The 23021-nt window shown below is 42.7% G+C and overlaps 1 protein-coding gene across 1 annotated transcript in view; it reads left to right on the forward strand.

Moving 5' to 3' along the window:
- Positions 1 to 23021, forward strand: part of DKK3 (dickkopf Wnt signaling pathway inhibitor 3) — a 109345-nt gene that overhangs the window by 79818 nt on the left and 6506 nt on the right. Inside the window, exons 4-7 of the mRNA XM_077287242.1 lie at positions 6458 to 6538; positions 18529 to 18621; positions 18956 to 19094; positions 20126 to 20279. Of these exons, the coding sequence (XP_077143357.1) occupies positions 6458 to 6538; positions 18529 to 18621; positions 18956 to 19094; positions 20126 to 20279 (467 nt within the window). The remainder of the gene's footprint in view (positions 1 to 6457; positions 6539 to 18528; positions 18622 to 18955; positions 19095 to 20125; positions 20280 to 23021) is intronic.

Raw genomic sequence — 23021 nt, forward strand, 5'->3', positions numbered from 1 at the left:
CAGTATATATATATATATTTATTATATATAATATGTGTCACTGACATGTGTGTATATAGTATATATATATATATATATATATATATATATATATATATATATATATATATATATATATATACTGTATGTATTCTATAGGTATATAGCTATTCTTTCTTTTATAACCCATCAGTGTGTTGTTTAGAGTAGATGCATATGAATTGCCAGCTTTTCAAATGACACCGCTGCATAAAAATCGGACAGCACTTGCATGGTGCGATTTTTTTTTTCTCACCCATTGACTTCTATTGCGGGATGCGATCCATTTTCTGATTATAATCGCAACATTCTGAGATTTTTTTTTCCAGCCCGATCGTAATCCGATCCGAGCTGGCAAAAAAACACAGATGAACGCACCATCTTAGATTAACATTGGTCCGAATTCAATCTGAATTACCGGATTGAATTCGTCCGATTTCATCGCAAGTGGGCATGAGCCCTTACTTGCTTACTGACATGTTTTATTTCACATGGATAAACAGATATTAAGACTGTGATCAACTTTTTTTTGAGCAGCAAATCACCAGACAGGTTAATATGCTGTGTGGATGACGCGTCCCTACATCATTCACACAGTCACCCCGACATAGTGCTCCTCCGCAGGCATGCTTCTCTGCCATGATGAGAAGTACTGCAGTGCGCAGACACCGGGAAAGGTCATAGAGCTTCGGCACAGGCGCACTGCAGTGCTTTGCTCTAGTCAGGGCAGAGAAGTACGCCTGTGCATTTTTGTGCTTAATCATCATTACTTAATATCACTTGTTGTCAACTGTCTCATCATCATTAACCCCTTGAGACTCTAATTGATGTAGCACACCATCATCTTCTGAACGTGACTGCACAAATATTTGGCCATGACTCGACACGATCTCCTCGTGTCCCTCTTGAAATGTCCAGAGCGATAGGCCAGAATCAGTAAATGCAGGAGCACGGGCATATCTTTAACTCAAAGCTGAAAATAACAACAACCACAAGACAGATTTCATCACCCAGGTATCATTTTGCTCAGTATGAGAAAATGCCTCGATAATCTACAAATATTGTTAATCCGGGCTTAGACAGAAAAAAAATAGGGCAAAAAAAAAGTTTAAAAAAAGACAAAATAATTGCAAAACTAATTATATTACTATTGATATTTATTCAAATCCATTTCTATACTAGTTATAAATATGAAAGGAAAATTTCTGTACACAGACTGAATATTCTGGAAAGAAAACTAAAAAATATAAAATGTGCTTTTTGCTATGTTGCTTTGTCAGAGACTACAAATCAGCATAGCGAAACACACGGAGTGGTGATGAAGGGGTTCAGGCCAGGTCAGTATGAATTGATTATCCTGAGTGTAATTTAATTCAGTTTTTATGAGGCCGGCCTCAGGCCACTCACACTAGCGAGTTTTACGGACGTATGAGCGCATAAACTACGTCCGTAAAATTCGCATTACACACGGCCCAATGAATCTCTATGGCCCAGCTCCTATCAGCCGTATATTACGCATCCGTAATATACGGTCTTGTACGGCCGTAGAAAATTGCAGCATGCTGCGTTTGTCACCGTATTGCGCAAAAAAATCGCCAATGAAAGTCTATGGGTGCGAGAAAAATACGGATTCCACACGGACCAGCAGTGTGACTTGCGAGAAATACGCAGTGGTGTTAGTGAAAAGCCGGTAATTCAATTGCCGGCTTTTCATTTCTCCTTCCCAAACCCGACATGATATGAGACATGGTTTACATACAGTAAACCATCTCATATCCCCCTTTTTTTTGCATATTCCACACTACTAATGTTAGTAGTGTGTATGTGCAAAATTTGGGCGCTGTATCTGCTAAAATAAAGGGTTAAATCGCAGAAAAAATTGGCGTGGGCTCCCGCGCTTTTTTCTCCGCCAGAGTGGTAAAGCCAGTGACTGAGGGCAGATATTAATAGCCTAGAGAGGGTCCATGGTTATTGGCCCCCCCTGGCTACAAACATCTGCCCCCAGCCACCCCAGAAAAGGCACATCTGGAAGATGCGCCTATTCTGGCACTTGGCCACTCTCTTCCCACTCCCGTGTAGCGGTGGGATATGGGGTAATGAAGGGTTAATGTCACCTTGCTATTGTAAGGTGACATTAAGCCAGATTAATAATGGAGAGGCGTCAATTATGTCACCTATCCATTATTAATCCAATTGTATGAAAGGGTTAAAAACACACACACACACACACATTATTAAAAATTATTTTAATGAAATAAACACACAGGTTGTTTTAATATTTTATTGCTCTCTCAATCCACCTGAAGACCCTCGCTTGGCAAAATAATAAACCAACAATATACATACCTTCTGATGAACTGTCACGTGCCACGAAGTAAATCCATCTGAAGGGGTTAAATCAATTTACAGGCAGGAGCTGTGCTAAAACACTCGCTGGTACCTGTAAACCCCGGGTGCTGAAAGGAAAGCTGGGTGATCTGTACTTACATTGAGTCGCGGTGAGGCGCCCTCTGCTGGATGTTCTCATGAACTGCAGCCTTGAAAAAGTTCCCACGCTCTAGTTCATGTGAGTTCATCCTGCAGAGGGCGCATCACCGCGACTCAATGTAAGTACAGATCACCCAGCTTTCCTTTCAGCACCCGGGGTTTACAGGTACGAGCGAGTGCTTTAGCACAGCTCCTGCCTGTAAATTGATTTAACCCCTTCAGATGGATTTACTTCGTGGGACGTGACAGTTCATCAGAAGGTATGTATATTGTTGGTTTATTATTTTGCCAAGCGAGGGTCTTCAGGTGGATTGAGAGAGCAATAAAATATTAAAACAACCTGTGTGTTTATTTAATTAAAATAATTTTTAATAATGTGTGTGTGTGTTTTTTAACCCTTTCATACAATTGGATTAATAATGGATAGGTGACATAATTGACGCCTCTCCATTATTAATCTGGCTTAATGTCACCTTACAATAGCAAGGTGACATTAACCCTTCATTACCCCATATCCCACCGCTACACGGGAGTGGGAAGAGAGTGGCCAAGTGCCAGAATAGGCGCATCTTCCAGATGTGCCTTTTCTGGGGTGGCTGGGGGCAGATGTTTGTAGCCAGGGGGGGGGGGCAATAACCATGGACCCTCTCCTGACTATTAATATCTGCCCTCAGTCACTGGCTTTACCACTCTGGCGGAGAAAATTGCGCGGGAGCCCACTCCAATTTTTTCCGCCATTTAACCCTTTATTTTAGCAGCTACAGCACCCAAATTTTGCACATACACACTACTAACATTAGTAGTGTGGAATATGCAAAAAAAAAGGGGATATGAGATGGTTTACTGTATGTAAACCATGTCTCATATCATGTCGGGTTTGGGAAGGAGAAATGAAAAGCCGGCAATTGAATTACCGGCTTTTCACTAACACCGCTGCGTATTTCTCGCAAGTCACACTGCTGGTCCGTGTGGAATCCGTATTTTTCTCGCACCCATAGACTTTCATTGGCGATTTTTTTGCGCAATACGGTGACAAACGCAGCATGCTGCAATTTTCTACGGCCGTACAAGACCGTATATTACGGATGCGTAATATACGGCTGATAGGAGCTGGGCCATAGAGATTCATTGGGCCGTGTGTAATGCGAATTTTACGGACGTAGTTTATGCGCTCATACGTCCGTAAAACTCGCTAGTGTGAGGCCGGCCTTATTGTCACAGTGAGCAATTACTTTTCACTTTCCGTTATTAGTATTTATTCAAATCCATTCCTACATCTAATTATACAGATAGATATAGATGCAAGTAGATAGATGTATGTATACAGGTCCTTCTCAAAAAATTAGCATATAGTGTTAAATTTCATTATTTACCATAATGTAATGATTACAATTAAACTTTCATATATTATAGATTCATTATCCACCAACTGAAATTTGTCAGGTCTTTTATTGTTTTAATACTGATGATTTTGGCATACAACTCCTGATAACCCAAAAAACCTGTCTCAATAAATTAGCATATCAAGAAAAGGTTCTCTAAATGACCTATTACCCTAATCTTCTGAATCAACTAATTAACTCTAAACACATGCAAAAGATACCTGAGGCTTTTAAAAACTCCCTGCCTGGTTCATTACTCAAAACCCCCGTCATGGGTAAGACTAGCGACCTGACAGATGTCAAGAAGGCCATCATTGACACCCTCAAGCAAGAGGGTAAGACCCAGAAAGAAATTTCTCAACAAATAGGCTGTTCCCAGAGTGCTGTATCAAGGCACCTCAATGGTAAGTCTGTTGGAAGGAAATATGTGGCAGAAAACGCTGTACAACGAGAAGAGGTGACCGGACCCTGAGGAAGATTGTGGAGAAGGACCGATTCCAGACCTTGGGGAACCTGAGGAAGCAGTGGACTGAGTCTGGTGTGGAAACATCCAGAGCCACCGTGCACAGGCGTGTGCAGGAAATGGGCTACAGGTGCCGCATTCCCCAGGTAAAGCCACTTTTGAACCATAAACAGCGGCAGAAGCGCCTGACCTGGGCTACAGAGAAGCAGCACTGGACTGTTGCTAAGTGGTCCCAAGTACTTTTTTCTGATGAAAGCAAATTTTGCATGTCATTCGGAAATCAAGGTGCCAGAGTCTGGAGGAAGACTGGGGAGAAGGAAATGCCAAAATGCCTGAAGTCCAGTGTCAAGTACCCACAGTCAGTGATGGTGTGGGGTGCCATGTCAGCTGCTGGTGTTGGTCCACTGTGTTTCATCAAGGGCAGGGTCAATGCAGCTAGCTATCAGGAGATTTTGGAGCACTTCATGCTTCCATCGGCTGAAATGCTTTATGGAGATGAAGATTTCATTTTTCAGCACGACCTGGCACCTGCTCACAGTGCCAAAACCACTGGTAAATGGTTTACTGACCATGGTATTACTGTGCTCAATTGGCCTGCCAACTCTCCTGACCTGAACCCCATAGAGAATCTGTGGGATATTGTGAAGAGAAAGTTGAGAGACGCAAGACCCAACACTCTGGATGAGCTTAAGGCCGCTATTGAAGCATCCTGGGCCTCCATAACATCTCAGCAGTGTCACAGGCTGATTGCCTCCATGCCACGCCGCATTGAAGCAGTCATTTCTGCCAAAGGATTCCCGACCAAGTATTGAGTGCATAACTGAACATTATTATTTGATGGTTTTTTTGTTTGGTATTAAAAAACACTTTTATTTGATTGGTCGGGTGAAATATGCTAATTTATTGAGACAGGTTTTTTGGGTTATCAGGAGTTGTATGCCAAAATCATCAGTATTAAAACAATAAAAGACCTGACAAATTTCAGTTGGTGGATAATGAATCTATAGTATATGAAAGTTTAATTGTAATCATTACATTATGGTAAATAATGAAATTTAACACTATATGCTAATTTTTTGAGAAGGACCTGTACTGTGTGTATATATATATATATATATATATATATATATATATATATATGTATATATATATATATATATATATATATATATATATATATATATCATAATATGAGTGTCTATTCCTATCTGAAACAGTATGAAAAAAGTAACTGAAGGAAATGACACTAAAATCAATTGATACTGACCGAGTAGCATTGTATGGCCTGATCCCCATCACCACCACTCCCAATGTGTGTTTCGCTACGATGCTTTTTGGGGGACTCTGATGAAGCATTGTAGCGAAACTCACATTTTTTTTTTATTTGTATTACAATATTCAAACAGTCTGTGTACAGGAATTTTCCCTTCATATTAATATTTAGATATAGAAATTGATTTGAATAAATAACAATAATAACAATTATTTTTGCAAGTGTTTTGTCTTCTATAGCCTAACTATTCAAACAGCAGAAAACTTTTACCCAGACTGTTTGTCTATAGGAGTGTGAACTGAGCATGGATACAGTGGTACAGCATGTTGTTTGGGAAAGAAGGAAGCAAAATAGGGCCATTAAGTATATTACAAAAATTCATATTTATACAATGCTTAAAAGTTTAGTTACTCATTAAAGTCAGCCTAATCCTCCCAATATCTGTAGGGTCGACTAACCATCTAATGTGTATGGGGGCTTCCCAACTCTGCCCAGAAAGATGTTTTCTGCGGAGATAAGAATCCAAGCACCTGACTCTATTTTGCAGGAGAGATAAGCAGCCGCCAGGTGTGTCTGGCAGTGACTCTCTCCTCTCTCCCCATTGGACTCACAGTAGTGCTCAGCCGTTCATGTGTTTGGGGGAGCTGGGTGTGTGTGTTGCCAGCTATTTGTGTTCAGCAGACCGTTGTTGAATGTGTAAGGCCAGCTTTGACTGCTGGAATTCTAAAAATTACTTGGTATAGGTAACACGGGGGATTAGAGGACAACTAGTGGAGCAATTAAGACCATTGTCTATCAGTCTCATTATACATTAATATTTGTTTCTTCCTGCAGAAAGGGGACAATAAAACCGGATCCATTTTCATCTCTGAGACTATTATATCATCACTGAAAAGTGGGGTCAAACCGCAGCACGTAAGTCTGTGTATGTGTGGACTGTGCTATGGCGCTATATGAGGTGCGCAGGTCTGCGGTGATAATGGATATTCCTATAATACTGCTCGGAGGGCGCTGCCCGCTTCTGTCTGTGTGTTGTAGTATGGCAGCCAGTGACGTATTACAGGTATCTATCATGGTGACGGTCTGGCGCTATTGCTACATGTTGGTGCAGTGCTGGGGGAGTAGGTTGGGCAGTAACTTACCTTGTCAGTCTAATTTGAGTACCACCATTCTTTGAGGATGTAAATTATTATTATTATTTAATTATATAGCACCATTGATTCCATGGTGCTGTACATGAGAAGGGGTTACATACAAGTTACAGATATGACTTACAGTAAGCAAACTAACAATTACAGACTGATACAGAGGGGCGAGGACTCTGCCCTTGCGGGCTTACAGTCTACAGGATGGTGGGGAAGGAGACAATAGGTTGAGGGTTGTAGGAGCTCCAGTGTTGGTGAGGCGGTAGCTCCGGTAGAGGTGAGGAGGCAGCAGGGTCAGTGCAGGCTGAAGGCTTTCCTGAAGAGGTGGGTTTTCAGGTTCCGTCTGAAGGATCCGAATGTGGTTGATAGTTGGACGTGTTGGGGCAGAGAATTCCAGAGGATGGGGGCTATTCGGGAGGTCTTGGAGGCGGTCGGGTGAGAGTGAATAAGTGTGGAGGAGAGAAGGAGGTCTTGGGAGGACCGGAGATTACGTGAGGGAAGATATCGGGAGATTAGTTCAGAGATATATGGAGGAGACAGGTTATGGGTGGCTTTGTAGGTCAGTATTAGTCATTTGAACTGGATACGCTGAGGGACTGGGAGCCAGTGAAGAGAATTGCAGAGGGGAGAAGCGGAGGAGTAGCGAGGAGAGAGATGAATTAGTCGGGCAGCAGAGTTAAGGATGGACTGGAGAGGTGCAAGGGTGTTGGCAGGGAGGCCACAGAAAAGGATGTTGCAGTAGTCAAGGCGGGAGATGATGAGGGCATGCACAAGAATTTTAGTAGATTGACGGTTGAGGAAAGGACGGATTCTGGAGATATTTTTGAGCTGGAGGCGACAGGAGGTGGAAAGAGCTTGGATGTGCGGTTTGAAGGACAGGGCAGAGTCGAGGGTTACTCCTAGGCAGTGGACTTTCGGTACGGGGGAAAGCATGATGTCCTTTAATGCGATAGTTAGGTCAGGTATGGAAGATCTATGAGATGGAGGAAAGATGATGAGTTCAGATTTGTCCACATTGAGTTTAAGGAAGAGAGAGGAGAAGGAGGATATGGTTGATAGACACTCCAGGATTCTGGACAGCAGAGAGGTGACGTCTGGGCCAGAAAGGTAGATCTGAGTGTCATCAGCATAAAGGTGGTACTGGAATCCATGAGACTTTGAGTTGTCCCAGGCCGAGTGTATAGATTGAGAAGAGTAGGGGTCCTAGAACAGAGCCTTGGGGGACTCCAACAGAGAGAGGGTGGGATGAGGAGGTAGTGTGGGAGTGGGAAACGCTGAATGTGCGGTTGGAAAGGTATGAGGAGATCCAGGATAGGGCGAGGTCTTTGATGCCAAAGGAGGAGAGGATCTGTAGTAGGAGGCAGTGGTCAACTGTGTCGAAAGCAGAGGACAGGTCTAGAAGGAGGAGTACAGAGTACTGGCACCATCGTAGGAAAGGGTTGTCCTATATACTGTAAGCTTTGCCCATGTATACTGTGTACTGCCTGATCTCTGCCTATATATGCTGGGTACTGCCTACCTCTGCCCATGTATACTGGGTACTGCCTGACCTCTGCTCATGCATACTAGGTACTGACTGACCTCTGCTTATATATGCTGGGTACTACCTGACCTCTGCTTATATATGTTGGGTACTGCCTACCTCTGCCCATGTATACTCGGTACTGCCTGCCCTCTGCCCTTGCATACTAGGTACTGACTGACCTCTGCTTATATATGCTGCGTACTGCCTGACCTCTGCCTATATATGCTGGGTACTGCCTACCTCTGCCCATGTATACTGGGTACTGCCTAACTCCGCCCATGTATACTGGGTACTGCCTGCCCTCTGCCCATGCATACTAGGTACTGACTGACCTCTGCTTATATATGCTGAGTACTGCCTGACCTCTGCCTATATATTCTGGTACTGCCTGACTTTGCCCATGTATACTGGGTACTGCCTGACCTCTGTCTATATATGCTGGGTACTGTCTTATCTCTGCCTATATATGCTGGTACTGCCTGACCTCGGCCTATATATTTTGGTACTGCCTGACCTTGCCCATGTATACTGGGTACTGCCCGACCTCTGCCTATATATGCTGGGTACTGCCTGACCTCTGCCTATATATGCTGGTACTGCCTGACCTCTGCCTTTAAATTCTGGTACTGCCTGACCTTTGCCTATATATGCTGGTACTGCCTGACCTCTGCCTATATATGCTGGTGCTGCCTGACCTCTGCCTATATATGCTGGTACTGCCTGACCTCTGCCTATATATGCTGGTACTGCCTGACCTCTGCCTATATATGCTGGTACTGCCTGACCTCTGCCTATATATGCTGGTACTGCCTGACTTCGGCCTATATATGCTGGTACTGCCTGACCTCGGCCTATATATGCTGGTACTGCCTGACTTCTGCCTTTATATGCTGGTACTGCCTGACCTTTGCCTATATATGCTGGTACTGCCTGACCTCTGCCTATATATGCTGGTACTGCCTGACCTCAGCCTATATATGCTGGTACTGCCTGACCTTTTCCATGTATACTGGGTGTAGCCTGACTTCTGCCTATATATGCTGGTACTGCCTGACCTCTGCCTTTATATGCTGGTACTGCCTGACCTCTGCCTATATATCCTGGTACTGCCTGACCTCTGCCTATATATGCTGCTACTGCCTGACCTCGGCCTATATATGCTGGTACTGCCTGACCTCTGCCTATATATGCTGGTACTGCCTGACCTCGGCCTATATATGCTGGTACTGCCTGACCTCTGCTTATATATGCTGGTACTGCCTGACCTCTGCCTATATATGCTGGTACTGCCTGACCTCGGCCTATATATGCTGGTGCTGCCTGACCTCTGTCTATATATGCTGGTACTGCCTGACCTCTGCCTATATATGCTGGTACTGCCTGACCTCTGCCTATATATGCTGGTACTGCCTGACCTTTTCCATGTATACTGGGTGCAGCCCGACTTCTGCCTATATGTTCTGGGTACTGTGTGTCCTCTGCCGGGTAGTGTCTGGGATCTGATGAGTCTTGTACATTGCCGGGTTCTGCAGACGTCATTGCTCTGTTCTGGTGATCGCTTTCTATTTCCTCTGGCTTCAAAACAGAATAAATGTTCTGCGATCTCATCAAATAAACCTCTAACTGTTTACGTCCACAGCTAATTTTTCCTAGAAGGAATTTCACTAGGTATGAAGATATAAGCTGGTTTTTACCTCTGGAAAGGCTCCGTAAGGTGTTCTCTCACATCTGGAGACCAGGACTGCAGTGATGAGGAGTAACAGAATATGGGAGACCTGGATACCAGGGAGACATAATGATAACCGAAACAAAGCAAAATAAAACAAAATGTGTCCTGCTTCACCAATAAATACAGAGAGTGAAATGGAAACTGCGTCATCATCATTATATTTAATATTAATGGTTTAATGATATTATGGTGACAGATGTAGTTATATTCTTGTACATAGGGGGCAGTATTATAGTAGATATATTCTTATACATAGGGGCAGTATTATAGTAGTTATATTCTTGTACACAGGGACAGTATTATAGTAGTTATATTCTTGTACATAGAGGCAGTATTATAGTAGCTATATTCTTGTACATAGGAGTAGTATTATAGTAGTTATATTCTTGTACATAGGGGCAGTATTATAGTAGTTATATTCTTGTACATAGGGGCAGTATAATAGTAGTTATATTCTTGTACATAGGGGCAGTATTATAGTAGTTATATTCGTGTATATCGGGGCAGTATTTTAGTAGTTATATTCTTGTACATAGGGGCAGTATTATAGTAGTTATATTCTTGTACATAGGGGCAGTATTATAGTAGTTATATTCTCGTACATAGGAGCAGTATTATAGTAGTTATATTCTTGTACATAGGGGCAGTATTATAGTAGTTATAGTCTTGTACATAGGGGCAGTATTATAGTAGTTATATTCTTGTACATAGGGGCAGTATTATAGTAGTTATATTCTTGTACATAGGGGCAGTATTATAGTAGTTATATTCTTGTACATAGGAGCAGTATTATAGTAGTTATATTCTTGTACATAGGGGCAGTATTATAGTAGTTATATTCTCGTACATAGGAGCAGTATTATAGTAGTTATATTCTTGTACACAGGAGGCAGTATTATAGTAGTTATATTCTTGTACATAGAGGGCAGTATTATAGTAGTTATATTCTTGTACATATGAGCAGTATTATAGTAGTTATATTCTTGTACATAGAGGCAGTATTATAGTAGTTATATTCTTGTACATAGGAGCAGTATTATAGTAGTTATATTCTTGTACATAGGGGCAGTATTATAGTAGTTATATTCTTGTACATAGGGGGCAGTATTATAGTGGTTATATTCTTGTACATAGGAGCCGTATTATAGTAGTTATATTCTTGTACATAGGAGCCGTATTATAGTAGTTATATTCTTGTACATAGGAGCAGCATTATAGTAGTAATATTCTTGTACATAGGAGCAGTATTATAGTAAAGAAAAAGCAACGAAGATCAGCTCACCTCCTCTCAGTCCCAGCGCACGGATCATGCAGTGCTGCAAGTAGTATGAAGGAAAAGCAGAAGTCCAGCGTGGGTGATGTCCATAAAAAATACCTTTTATTCCATTTTTGTTAAAAGCACATAAATCCAAAGTCCATCTTCATATCCATAGACACAAAAAAACGGGTGATTCCTACCAGTGACAGTCACAGGCTTAAAGTGCATTTAAAATCAAACGCGTTTCAACGGTCATGCCACCTTAGTCATTGAGCAATGAAAAAAAAAGTATAAAACATTCATGTGGAGTACAAATGATAAGACTCATGTTATTTCGAGCATTTTGGAGTGATAGTTATTTAGGTTTCTCACAGATGGTGTCACTATATTGCAGGTGTGAAGGTAACAGATGGGACAATGATCTCTTATCTCCAGACTTAGGTCATGATGTTCTGAACTGTGATCATTTTGTAATGAGCCTTCAGGATGTCACCCGTGACACGGCCATATGTGAAAGTAGTGACGGTAATGGGTGTGTTCTTTTTGGCTTTTTATATTCACTAGATGGGATTTTAAAGGGACTCGGTCAGTAGGATCAGCTCTCCTAAGCTGTCTATCTGCATATAGAATCTGAATAAAGTGATACCTTGTTATCTGCGATCTGATGTCTTATTCCAGAGAAATCCACGTTTCCTAATATGTAAATGAGCTGTCAAGATCTATGGGCCGGGCATAGATCCCCCTGGGAATCTGCCTACAAAAAGTATTACCACTGTGAGACACGTAACAACTGACAATCTGCTCTCCATGTCTCATACTGGTAACGACCCCTTTTACTTACAATATACTCTGTAGTCAGATTCTCAGGGAGATCTATGTCCAGCCCATAGCTCTTAACAACTCATTTATTTTTAGAAAAATATTGATTTCTCTGGAAAAGGTCATCAAACCGCAGATTCTAGGGTAGACAGATCTTTTCAGCTCCTTTGCATAAAAGAAAAATGTGGATTTCGTGGGAAGTATTCAGATATGACGGTATCATTCTATGATCTATCTGCATGGCCATATAGACGGCTTAGGAGAGTTCATCCTATTATTGCGAGATGCCTTTTAAATTGCACTTCTGGGAAGGAGCCTCTCCCTGCACCTCTGTCTTAAGCTTTATGCAAACAGTGGTGGACTGCAGCAGAAAAGTTGTGGCTGTGTTAGAACAGCTAGTGATTGCGGTTCTTAGTAAATTACCATCTGACCCTGAAAAAAAACAATTTTTTTTTGTTATCCCTATAGAGCACCCCTGGGATAACGTAGACTGGGCTCAGAGCTTGTCAGCATTTCCATCTAAATTGCAGCAATTGCAAGAAGTTCTCCTGTCCGCATGTGCCAATATGCGCCAATATTCCTGCACAATGTTTTCTACACCATCATGTTACTGTTATGGGTGTCCCTAATAAAGTGGCCACTTAGTGTGGTCTGCATTGTATGGGCGATCTGTGTAAGAATGATCACATCGCAGTCCTTAGTGCCAGGCGGGTGACTTGGTCGGTTTGTTCATGCACAAGGAGCCCCGGAGCTGCTGCCAGGTTGTGTTTGTTCATCTCTTGTGACAAAGAATAACTGTCAGGGTTTTGCCTTTTGGTCTTTTTTTGCATTTCAGGAGCTCAAAAGAAACTGGCAGATCCAGGGAGACCGAGCAGCTGTGGATGATACATGACAATAATCAGCGCTCTTCTCCTCTTGTCATCCTAGCAGATAATATCTTTATATAATGTGGTGGAACTGTGCCAGTACTGTGCTTTTCTGATTTTGATTTACAGCCTGTCTAATACTCCAGTCACATGCAGAGCAGCATTCACAATTACTTCTCAGGCTGCATTAACCTGTCATACACTGAGTGAGTCACCATGTGATCATTGTCCTTTCGTGCGCCGAGCCCTCGCATGATCTTCGCCCTGTCCTGCGCTGAGCCTCTTTGTGATCTTCGCCCTGTCCTGCACTGAGCCTCTTTGTGATCTTCGCCCTGTCCTGCGCTGAGCCTCTTTGTGATCTTCGCCCTGTCCTGCACTGAGCCTCTTTGTGATCTTCGCCCTGTCCTGCACTGAGCCTCTTTGTGATCTTTGCCCTGTCCTGCACTGAGCCTCTTTGTGATCTTCGCCCTGTCCTGCGCTGAGCCTCTTTGTGATCTTCGCCCTGTCCTGCACTGAGCCTCTTTGTGATCTTCGCCCTGTCCTGCACTGAGCCTCTTTGTGATCTTCGCCCTGTCCTGCGCTGAGCCTCTTTGTGATCTTCGCCCTGTCCTGCCCTGAGCCTCTTTGTGATCTTCGCCCTGTCCTGCACTGAGCCTCTTTGTGATCTTCGCCCTGTCCTGCGCTGAGCCTCTTTGTGATCTTCGCCCTGCCCTGCACTGAGCCTCTTTGTGATCTTTGCCCTGTCCTGCGCTAAGCCTCTTTGTGATCTTCGCCCTGCCCTGCCCTGAGCCTCTTTGTGATCTTTGCCCTGTCCTGCACTGAGCCTCTTTGTGATCTTCACCCTGTCCTGCGCTGAGCCTCTTTGTGATCTTCGCCCTGTCCTGCTCTGAGTCTCTTTGTGATCTTCGCCCTGTCCTGCACTGAGCCTCTTTGTGATCTTCGCCCTATCCTGCACTGAGATTCTTTGTGATCTTCGCCCTGTCCTGCACTGAGCCTCTTTGTGATCTTTGCCCTGTCCTGCGCTGAGCCTCTTTGTGATCTTCGCCCTGCCCTGCACTGAGCCTCTTTGGGATTGGATGAGACTTGTGGCTTCTGATTTGTGTGTCTGCAGTGGCCGCCTTCTCTGGGGCCTATAAATGACTCAGTGTCTGCTCTGTGGATTCTTCCCTACATCCTGCATGATCCTGCCTGCAGCTAATGATTTGTTGCCGGACAGAAATAGAAGGATATTCTCATCAAAGGAGCATGGTACCTACCCCTGATATAAAAGTGACATCCTAGTCATGCTTGGCAAGTCATAGTCAATCAAGAGGAAGTGGAGCCCGTATGTTGTATTGCTCGCTGTTATCAACCATTTCAGGATGGGAAGAGCTAGACAGTAGAGCAGGCAAATGCAATCTACTGTTCCCTATTATCAGCCATTTCAGGTTAGGTAAAGATTGTAGGATTTGTAGAAGAGGAAAGAATACAGAATACACTTCGGTACTTACAAGGGGATTGCAGAGAATTCTTCACCCTGGTAAATATATACATGTTTTTCTTATTGGTTCCCTCGCGTGGTTTATATCTCATCTCTGCGCCGCCACGTCCCAATAATAGGAGAAGCGTAATCACATTATTGTCGCTGGTACATTGTGTACTTGGCGATTAGATAAAACCTGAGGGATATAGGAATCGTTTTATTTCGCTGCTCGGCCTTCATAATGAGCCGTCAGCTGTTCCCCTCTCGTCTTGACAGCCAAAGTGATGGACAGGACAGGTCCGTGCCGCTGCTGCAGCCAGAAATGTAACGGATGGGACAAAATATGGAGCTGATATTGGTGGCACAGCGGGCAAGCAATGGAGCTGTGCATTGTGCTGCGAGGCTACAGACCAATGCTAGTGAAACTTACAGGGGGCACAATCCAGACCCTCATAATGATTTATCGGAATCGGGAAGGAAGATGGTACCGCTGCCTCCTGGTAACCGAGCTACACAGTTGGGTTGCAACCGTCAAGATCGGCACCACAGCAGTGACTGCTATACTTTGTACCCCTCTATGATAAACTTTAAAGGGGCAGTCCACTTCTTTGATATAGATGACGTTATCTGGAGATCTGACACCTGGCGCCCCCACCGATCAGCTGTTTGTTCTAACTCATTACACTGACAACATCCGGAACAGCACTGACTATTGGCCATTCCCAGGTACTACAGCTCGGATCTTGATAACTGAAATAGGAGCTGAGCTGCAGTACCTGGGAACAGCCACTACGCAGAGTATGGAGCTGTGCCCTTGTGGCTTCTTTCACCATGAACAGCCCTGACTGACTTGGATTCTAGTTGTATATATCTACAGGGTGGACCATTTATATGGATACACCTAAATAAAATGGGAATGGTTGGTGATATCAGCTTCCTGTTTGTGGCACATTAGTATATTGGAGGGGGAAAACTTTTAAAGATGGGTGATGACCATGGCAGCCATTCTGAAGTTGGCCATTTTGGATCCAACTTTATTTATTGCAATGGAAAGAGGGTCATGTGACACGTCAAACTTATTGAGAATTTCACAAGAAAAACAATGGCATGCTTGGGTTTAAAGTAACTTTATTCTTTCATGAGTTATTTACAAGTTTATGACCACTTATAAAATGTGTTCAAAGTGCTGCCCATCGTGTTGGATTGTCAGTGCAACCCTCTTCTCCCACTCTTGACGCACTGATAGCAACACTGCAGAAGAAATGCTAGCACAGGCTTCCAGTATCCGTTGTTTCAGACGCTGCACATCTCGTATCTTCACAGCATAGACAATTGCCTTCAGATGACCCCAAAGATAAAAGTCTAATGGGGTCAGATCAGGAGACCTTGGTGGCCATTCAACTGGCCCACGACGACCAATCCACTTTCCAGGAAACTCCATGTAGGAATGCTCAGACATGACACCCATAATGTGGTGGTGCACCATCTTGCTGGAAAATCTCAGGGAATGTGCCATCTTCAGGGCATAAAGAGGGCAACACATCATCATGTAGCAATTTCAGATATCCAGTGGCATTGAGGTTTCCATTGATGAAGAATGGTCCCACTATCTTTGTACCCCTGAAGGCAATTGTCTATGCTGCGAAGGTACGAGACTTATAAAGCAAAATATTATTAAAAATATTCAATGCGGAATTCTGGAGCTATTTAAACACAAAAAAAATAAATAAAAAACTAAATCAAAATAACAATTTTACTTCCAGTGTTAGATTAGCACAGATATCACCGCTATACTCTGCTGACTTTGATGGCGCTAAGAATGGAGTCATTTTTGTAAAGTGTGGAAGACTTATTTGTGTGTACTGGATGGCTGCATTGTGTCTATAGTATGGTAGTGTAATTTATGGTGACTTTATGGTGGTATTGTGTTCAATATGGCAGTGTTATACATACTGGATGGTGGCATGTGTACAGTATGGCAGTGTTATGTATGCTAGATGGTGGTATTGTATACAATATGGCAGTTTTTATATACTGGATGGTAGCATTATGTGTTTAATATGGAAGTGTTATTTATGCGTTCTGGTGGTGGCATGTGAATAGTATAGCAGTGTTATTTATGTATACTTTATGGTAGTATTGTGTTGAATATGTCAGTGTTATATATACTAGATGGTGGTATTGTGTACAATATGGCAGTGTTTATATGTACTGTATGGTGGCATCATATGTTTAGCCTGTACTGGATGGTTACAACATGTTTATAGTATGGCAGTGTTATGTGTGCTGGATGGTTACATCGTGTGTTTAGTATGGCAGTGTTATGTATACTGGATGGTGGCATGTGTACAGTATGGCAGCGGTATTTATGTATACTGGATGGTGGCATGTGTACAGTATGGCAGTGTTATGTATACTGGATGGTGGTATGTGTACGATATGTCAGTGTTATGTATACTGGATGGTGGCACGTGTACAATATGGCAGCGGTATTTATGTATACTAGATGGTAGCATGTGTACAGTATGGCAGCGGTATTTATGTATACTGGATGGTGGCATGTGTACAGTATGGCAGCGGTATTTATGTATACTGGATGGTGGCATGTGTACAGTATGGCAGCGGTATTTATGTATACTGGATGGTGGCGTGTACAGTATGGCAGCGGTATTTATGTATACTGGATGGTGGCATGTGTACAGTATGGCAGTGGTATTTATGTATACTGAATGGTGGCGTGTACAGTATGGCAGCGGTATTTATGTATACTGGATGGTGGCATGTGTACAGTATGGCAGTGGTATTTATGTATACAGGATGGTGGCATGTGTACAGCATGGCAGTGGTATTTATGTATACTGGATGGTGGCATGTGTACAGTATGGCAGCGGTATTTATGTATACTGGATGGTGGCATGTGTACAGTATGGCAGTGGTATTTATGTATACTGGATGGTGGCATGTGTACAGTATGGCAGTGTTACGTATACTGGATGGTGGCATGTGTACGATATGTCAGTGTTTTTATGTATACTGGATGGTGGCATGTGTACAGTATGGCAGCAGTATTTATGTATGCTAGATGGTAGCATGTGTACAATATGGCAGTGGTATTTATGTATATTGGATGGTGGTATGTGTACGATATGTCAGTGTTTTTATGTATACTGGATGGTGGCATGTTTACAGTATGGCAGCGGTATTTATGTATGCTAGATGATAGCATGTGAACAATATGGCAGTGGTATTTATGTATATTGGATGGTGGTATGTGTACAATATGTCAGTGTTTTTATGTATACTGGATGGTGGCACATGTACAATATGGCAGCGGTATTTATGTATACTGGATGGTGGCGTGTACAGTATGGCAGCGGTATTTATGTATACTGGATGGTGGCATGTGTACAGTATGGCAGTGGTATTTATGTATACTGGATGGTGGCATGTGTACAGTATGGCAGTGGTATTTATGTATACTGGATGGTGGCATGTGTACAGTATGGCAGTGGTATTTATGTATACTGGATGGTGGCATGTGTACAGTATGGCAGTGGTATTTATGTATACTGGATGGTGGCATGTGTACAGTATGGCAGTGGTATTTATGTATACTGGATGGTGGCATGTGTACAGTATGGCAGTGGTATTTATGTATACTGGATGGTAGTATGTGTACAATATGTCAGTGTTTTATGTATACTGGATGGTGGCCTGTGTACAATATGTCAGTGGTATTTATGTATACTGGATGGTCGTATATGTACAATATGTCAGTGTTTTTATGTGCTGGATGATAGCATTAATGATCTGTGCAGTAATCCAGCATTATGCTGCATAGTAGCATTCGTTATGTGTACACTACTGCAGCATGAATTACCTGTATGTATGGTATATATCTACACATACTGCTATACTCCACATACATTTGGTGATATTTTTATTCATTTTATATTGAGTGTATATTGATGTAGTTTTCATTTTAATATGCGTAATTCAGATACAAAAGAATAGTAACTTCCAACATTAGAGGCTGACACAATATATCAATGATGAATGACGTGTCTTCTCACGCTCCCCACGTACGTGTCATTATTATAGGAGTGCATCGTGGACGAGGACTGCAGGGCCGGAAATTACTGTCATCTATCAAGCGTTAACTACAGGTGCCTGCCCTGTAAGGAGGAGGAGACGGTGAGAATGGAGGCGTTCTGACAACTTTTACCAGGTCTTTTACTAAAATAGAAGCAGTAATTTGGAATGCACCAGTCGCTTCCAGAGCTGCATTCACAATTCTCCTGGCTCTTACTCTTTAGGACCTTTGGGCAGAGAAACATTATTAATGTGCAGCTCTGGATGTGAGTAGAGATGGGAAGAACAATTGATGTGGAACTCCAGATACAGGAAATCTACTAATGTCAGATGGTTTTTAAAAGAGAGAGAAAAAAGTGACAAAGTAATAAATTGATTTTTTTTTATATAAAATAGCGTAAAATTAGTGATTTATATTTTACACTTGGTTCTGCAGTGCGCAAGGGACGGAGAGTGCTGCGAGGGGCGGCTGTGTGTGTGGGGACAGTGCCGAAAGTCCCCCAAGGGTCAGAGTGGGACAATCTGTGAAACTCGGCAGGACTGCGGCCCGGGGCTGTGCTGTGCAATGCATACAAGTAAGTATAAACTCCTGTCTGTATGTCTCACAGGACGCCGTGCATATACTGTATTCAGCCTACTCCCCAGCTGATCAGTTAATGATGACTCTTTGTATCATATCTTATACCCTAGTCACATCCAAAGTCGCATTCAGCGCTCCTGGGACACTTTTCTTTTTTTTTTGTTTTATTCCTCCCAATTTTTTTTCCCCTAAGCATAGCCACATAAGACCTCGTTTTTTTGCCATTTTTCTAAGTGTCCCAGAAGCCACTACTTAACACAACAATGCCACAACGCACGTTCTAATGGAGGATGACAACAACCTGATTCTAATGTGATATAACCTAGGATAGAAGAAAATGAGCAAATACCCAGCAGTAAGTAATACGTAAATGGCACACGTAAATAACATAAGGGACTTAGTTGACATTATTTTGTTCAAAAAAACATTAAAGCCATCCCGCCACGACAAAATGTACCCCAATCAGGAGGTCCTATAACAGGATAAAAACAAAATGAGCAAATAAGTAACTAACACATGTAAGTAAATAAATAACTCGACAACGCTGCCTAAAGGAGCAGGTCGCTGCTGTTAGAGGCAAGTGCTGGCCGTATATATCCCACCATTACTGTGGCTGCTTCATTCTATAGGGGGTCTGAGACTGATCACACTGATGGAGTTAGGATAAAGACCACCATCAGCAATCTCAGGAAACCAGGGCTGTGCAGCCTCACGTGTCTCTGCTGCCCCCTAGTGGCCACTAACCATGCAGCGCAGGCTCTTGTTGCAAAATTTATGCTACATATAAATATTTGGTCTTGGAAAAGTTTATGTCGAAAAAAATTAAAACTATTGCGATCCTTCTAATGAGCAGCCAGAATAATTCTAATTGCAGCTTTGGATGTGAGTGGAGAAAAGCTGCAACGAATTGCAAGAAAAGTAAAGTAGATGCGTATTATAAATAAATGCAAACTGTGAAATAAGATACATAATGTTGTCCTGGCGGCAGCTTCAAAGTCCCTGATTAACGCTCTGTTCTTCCTGCAGGTCTCCTGTTTCCTGTGTGCACCCCGCTGCCTGGTAAAGGGGAACAGTGCCAAAATCTGAACCCATTACTAGATCTCTTCGCTTGGGAGTTAGAATCTGATGCCCCTGCAAACTTTTGCCCCTGTCCAAGAGGACTTGTCTGCCAGCCTCAAAGGTGACTAGCGTGGAAATGGTTAATGCCAGAGGCATGAGGCTCACAGGGTCTCATTTCTAGTGCCTGTAAATGGTGGAACAGAAAGCAAATAAATTGGGCAGAATTACCCACTGTGGGCCCGGCTAAGATCCGTGAGCAAGAAATTAAATATTGATTGATTTCTCCGTTATAAACTATGGTTTATGTACAAAACTGATACAATATTAAGGGCGGAATGGAAGTGCAAGAAGTCTGATAGAAACGAGCGCTGCAACATAAAATGCCGAGAGCAATCTACAGTCACACATACAATGCTGAGAACAAATTAGCGTCAGCACCCTACTAATATACGATGTACAAGAGATCCTGAAAGAATTCAGAAAGCCTTATATTGACTTATATATAATGCAAATACATTGTGGTCACTGATATACAAAACTGAGAAACAGCGAGCGAATCAGATGTGTACTATGGAGCGTATTGTGCTGCCAAACATTCAATGCAGAGAGCAATGAGTTGTCCAAAATAGATGGCACCGCAGTGACTGACCTAATGCAGAGCGATGTAATGTAATATATACAATCCAGAGAGCGATATAATGTATTTATTATATACAATTCAGAGAGTGATATAATATATTATATACAATCCATAGAGCGATGTAATGTATTATATACAATCGAGAGAACGATGTAATGTATTATATACAATCTATAGAGCGATGTAATGTATTATATACAATCCATAGAGCGATGTAATGTATTATATACAATCCATAGAGCGATGTAACGTATTATATACAAAGCAGATAGTGTTTTAGTGTTTAGTACACAAGGCATTATCTTTCCTTTGAGCAATATTCTATATAGGAAACATTTAATGTATCTCTTAAAATAGAAGTATATACAGCTTCATCGTAACCAATATACACTGCTCAAAGAAATAAAGGAAACCCTAAAATACCACATCCCAGATATCACTGGATGAATATTCCAATTGCAATTATTTATTCATTACATATTAGAATAATGAGAACAATAAAACATAAAAATGATCAATGTAATTCAAAATTAATATCCCATGGAGGTCTGGCAGGGCCGTATTTAGAGTTTCTGCTGCCCTAGGCACTTTTAGTGCTGCCTCCCCCATTGGTGAGTATGACACTATCGGCAGTGACTTTGGCAAAAATCGCTGATGTGAAAGTCGCCTTTTGCAGCAGATCGGGCAGTTTTTCCACATCTGCCGCGTAACGGATCACTTATGGCAACACTGCGTTCGGCCTCATTCATTCCCTATGGGACTTGCGGACATGTGCGGCACTTGCGGTATTGTGTCGATCCGGCAAATGCGGTACTTGCAGCAATAGAAAAAAAAACACTACTAGCAGTGTTTTTTTTTGTCTCACCGCAAGTGCAAAACTGCAAGTGCCACACATGTCCGCAAGTAGCCATCACTAACTGTCCCTGAACCTTGCTAGCTCATCCCTAACCATCCCTCCCTGACCTAAAACTACACTATAAAGCTTTAGAAAAACAATTTATTACCTGACATATTCCTACAATAATGAGGGCTCCAGGCTACGGCGTAGACTGGGAGGGGCAGTCTCCGGGTCTCCATTCTCTCTGTGCACACCCTCAGTCCCTGCCTCACTGCCTGTGCTGCACTGTGCACAGACCTCCCTCCACCGGACCCGGTAATCACTGCTTGCAGTAGCATACCGGCAGAGGTGTATCTAGGGTTTCTGGCACCCGGGGAAAGAATTCATTTTGGTTCCCCCCCCCCCCGGACATATGCGATTTGCACACTCAGTCATGTACCGACGAGCTCCTCTCCCTAATGCTCTCAATGTTCAGTGAAAAACTGAGAGAAGCAGAAGAGAAGCTCGCTGTCACAGGACCATAAGTATGAAAGTCGCATGTGAGTGACGTGTCCATGTGACGACTACTGGAACCTGCAGGGCAGAATCCTGACATTGCAGGTTTCTCAATTCTCACAACTAATGCACTGCACACTTTTAGGATTCTCCCTTGCCGGTGGACAGTCATGTCAGCACAAGCATGTGATTTGTATACTTCTGACCACATTCTGACTAGACGTGCCCGACCTCACTCAGTTCATTTACATTGAGTGAGGCCACACATGTCTAGTCAGCACAAGACCGCATGTATGTAAATTGCCGACATGAGAGAATCCTGACAGCGTGCAGTGCGCACTGTGAGAACTCAGAAGTCTGCAGTCACAAAGAATGACTGCAGACTCATTACAAACCTGGACATTCCCTTTAATGCTCCTAATATAAATAAAAACATGTAATAATAAAAACATGAGAGTTAGTCAGCATAACAAATAACATTTACATCCAGGTACCTTATAGCTGACGTCTTCTCTGGAGTCATTCTCCTTCTTTTCTTCATCTTGTCCAGACCCCATGATGAGTTTTGTCATCCACAGCCGTCTCTGCAGACTTCCATCTTCTCTGCTCTTTTGCAGAAAATCTCCACATGATGCCCTTAACCCCTTCATGACCGTGGGATTTTTCGTTTTTCCATTTTCGTTTTTCACTCCCCTCCTTCCCAGAGCCATAACTTTTTTATTTTTCCGTCAATTTGGCCATGTGAGGGCTTATTTTTTGCGGGACAAGTTGTACTTTTGAATGGCACCATTGGTTTTACCATGGCGTGTACTAGAAAACGGGAAAAAACTTCCAAGTGCGGTGAAATTGCAAAAAAAGTGCAATCCCACACTTGTTTTTTGTTTGTTTTT

This window comes from Ranitomeya variabilis, chromosome 2 (assembly GCF_051348905.1).
Source record: "Ranitomeya variabilis isolate aRanVar5 chromosome 2, aRanVar5.hap1, whole genome shotgun sequence".
In the NCBI taxonomy this organism is placed as follows: domain Eukaryota; kingdom Metazoa; phylum Chordata; class Amphibia; order Anura; family Dendrobatidae; genus Ranitomeya; species Ranitomeya variabilis.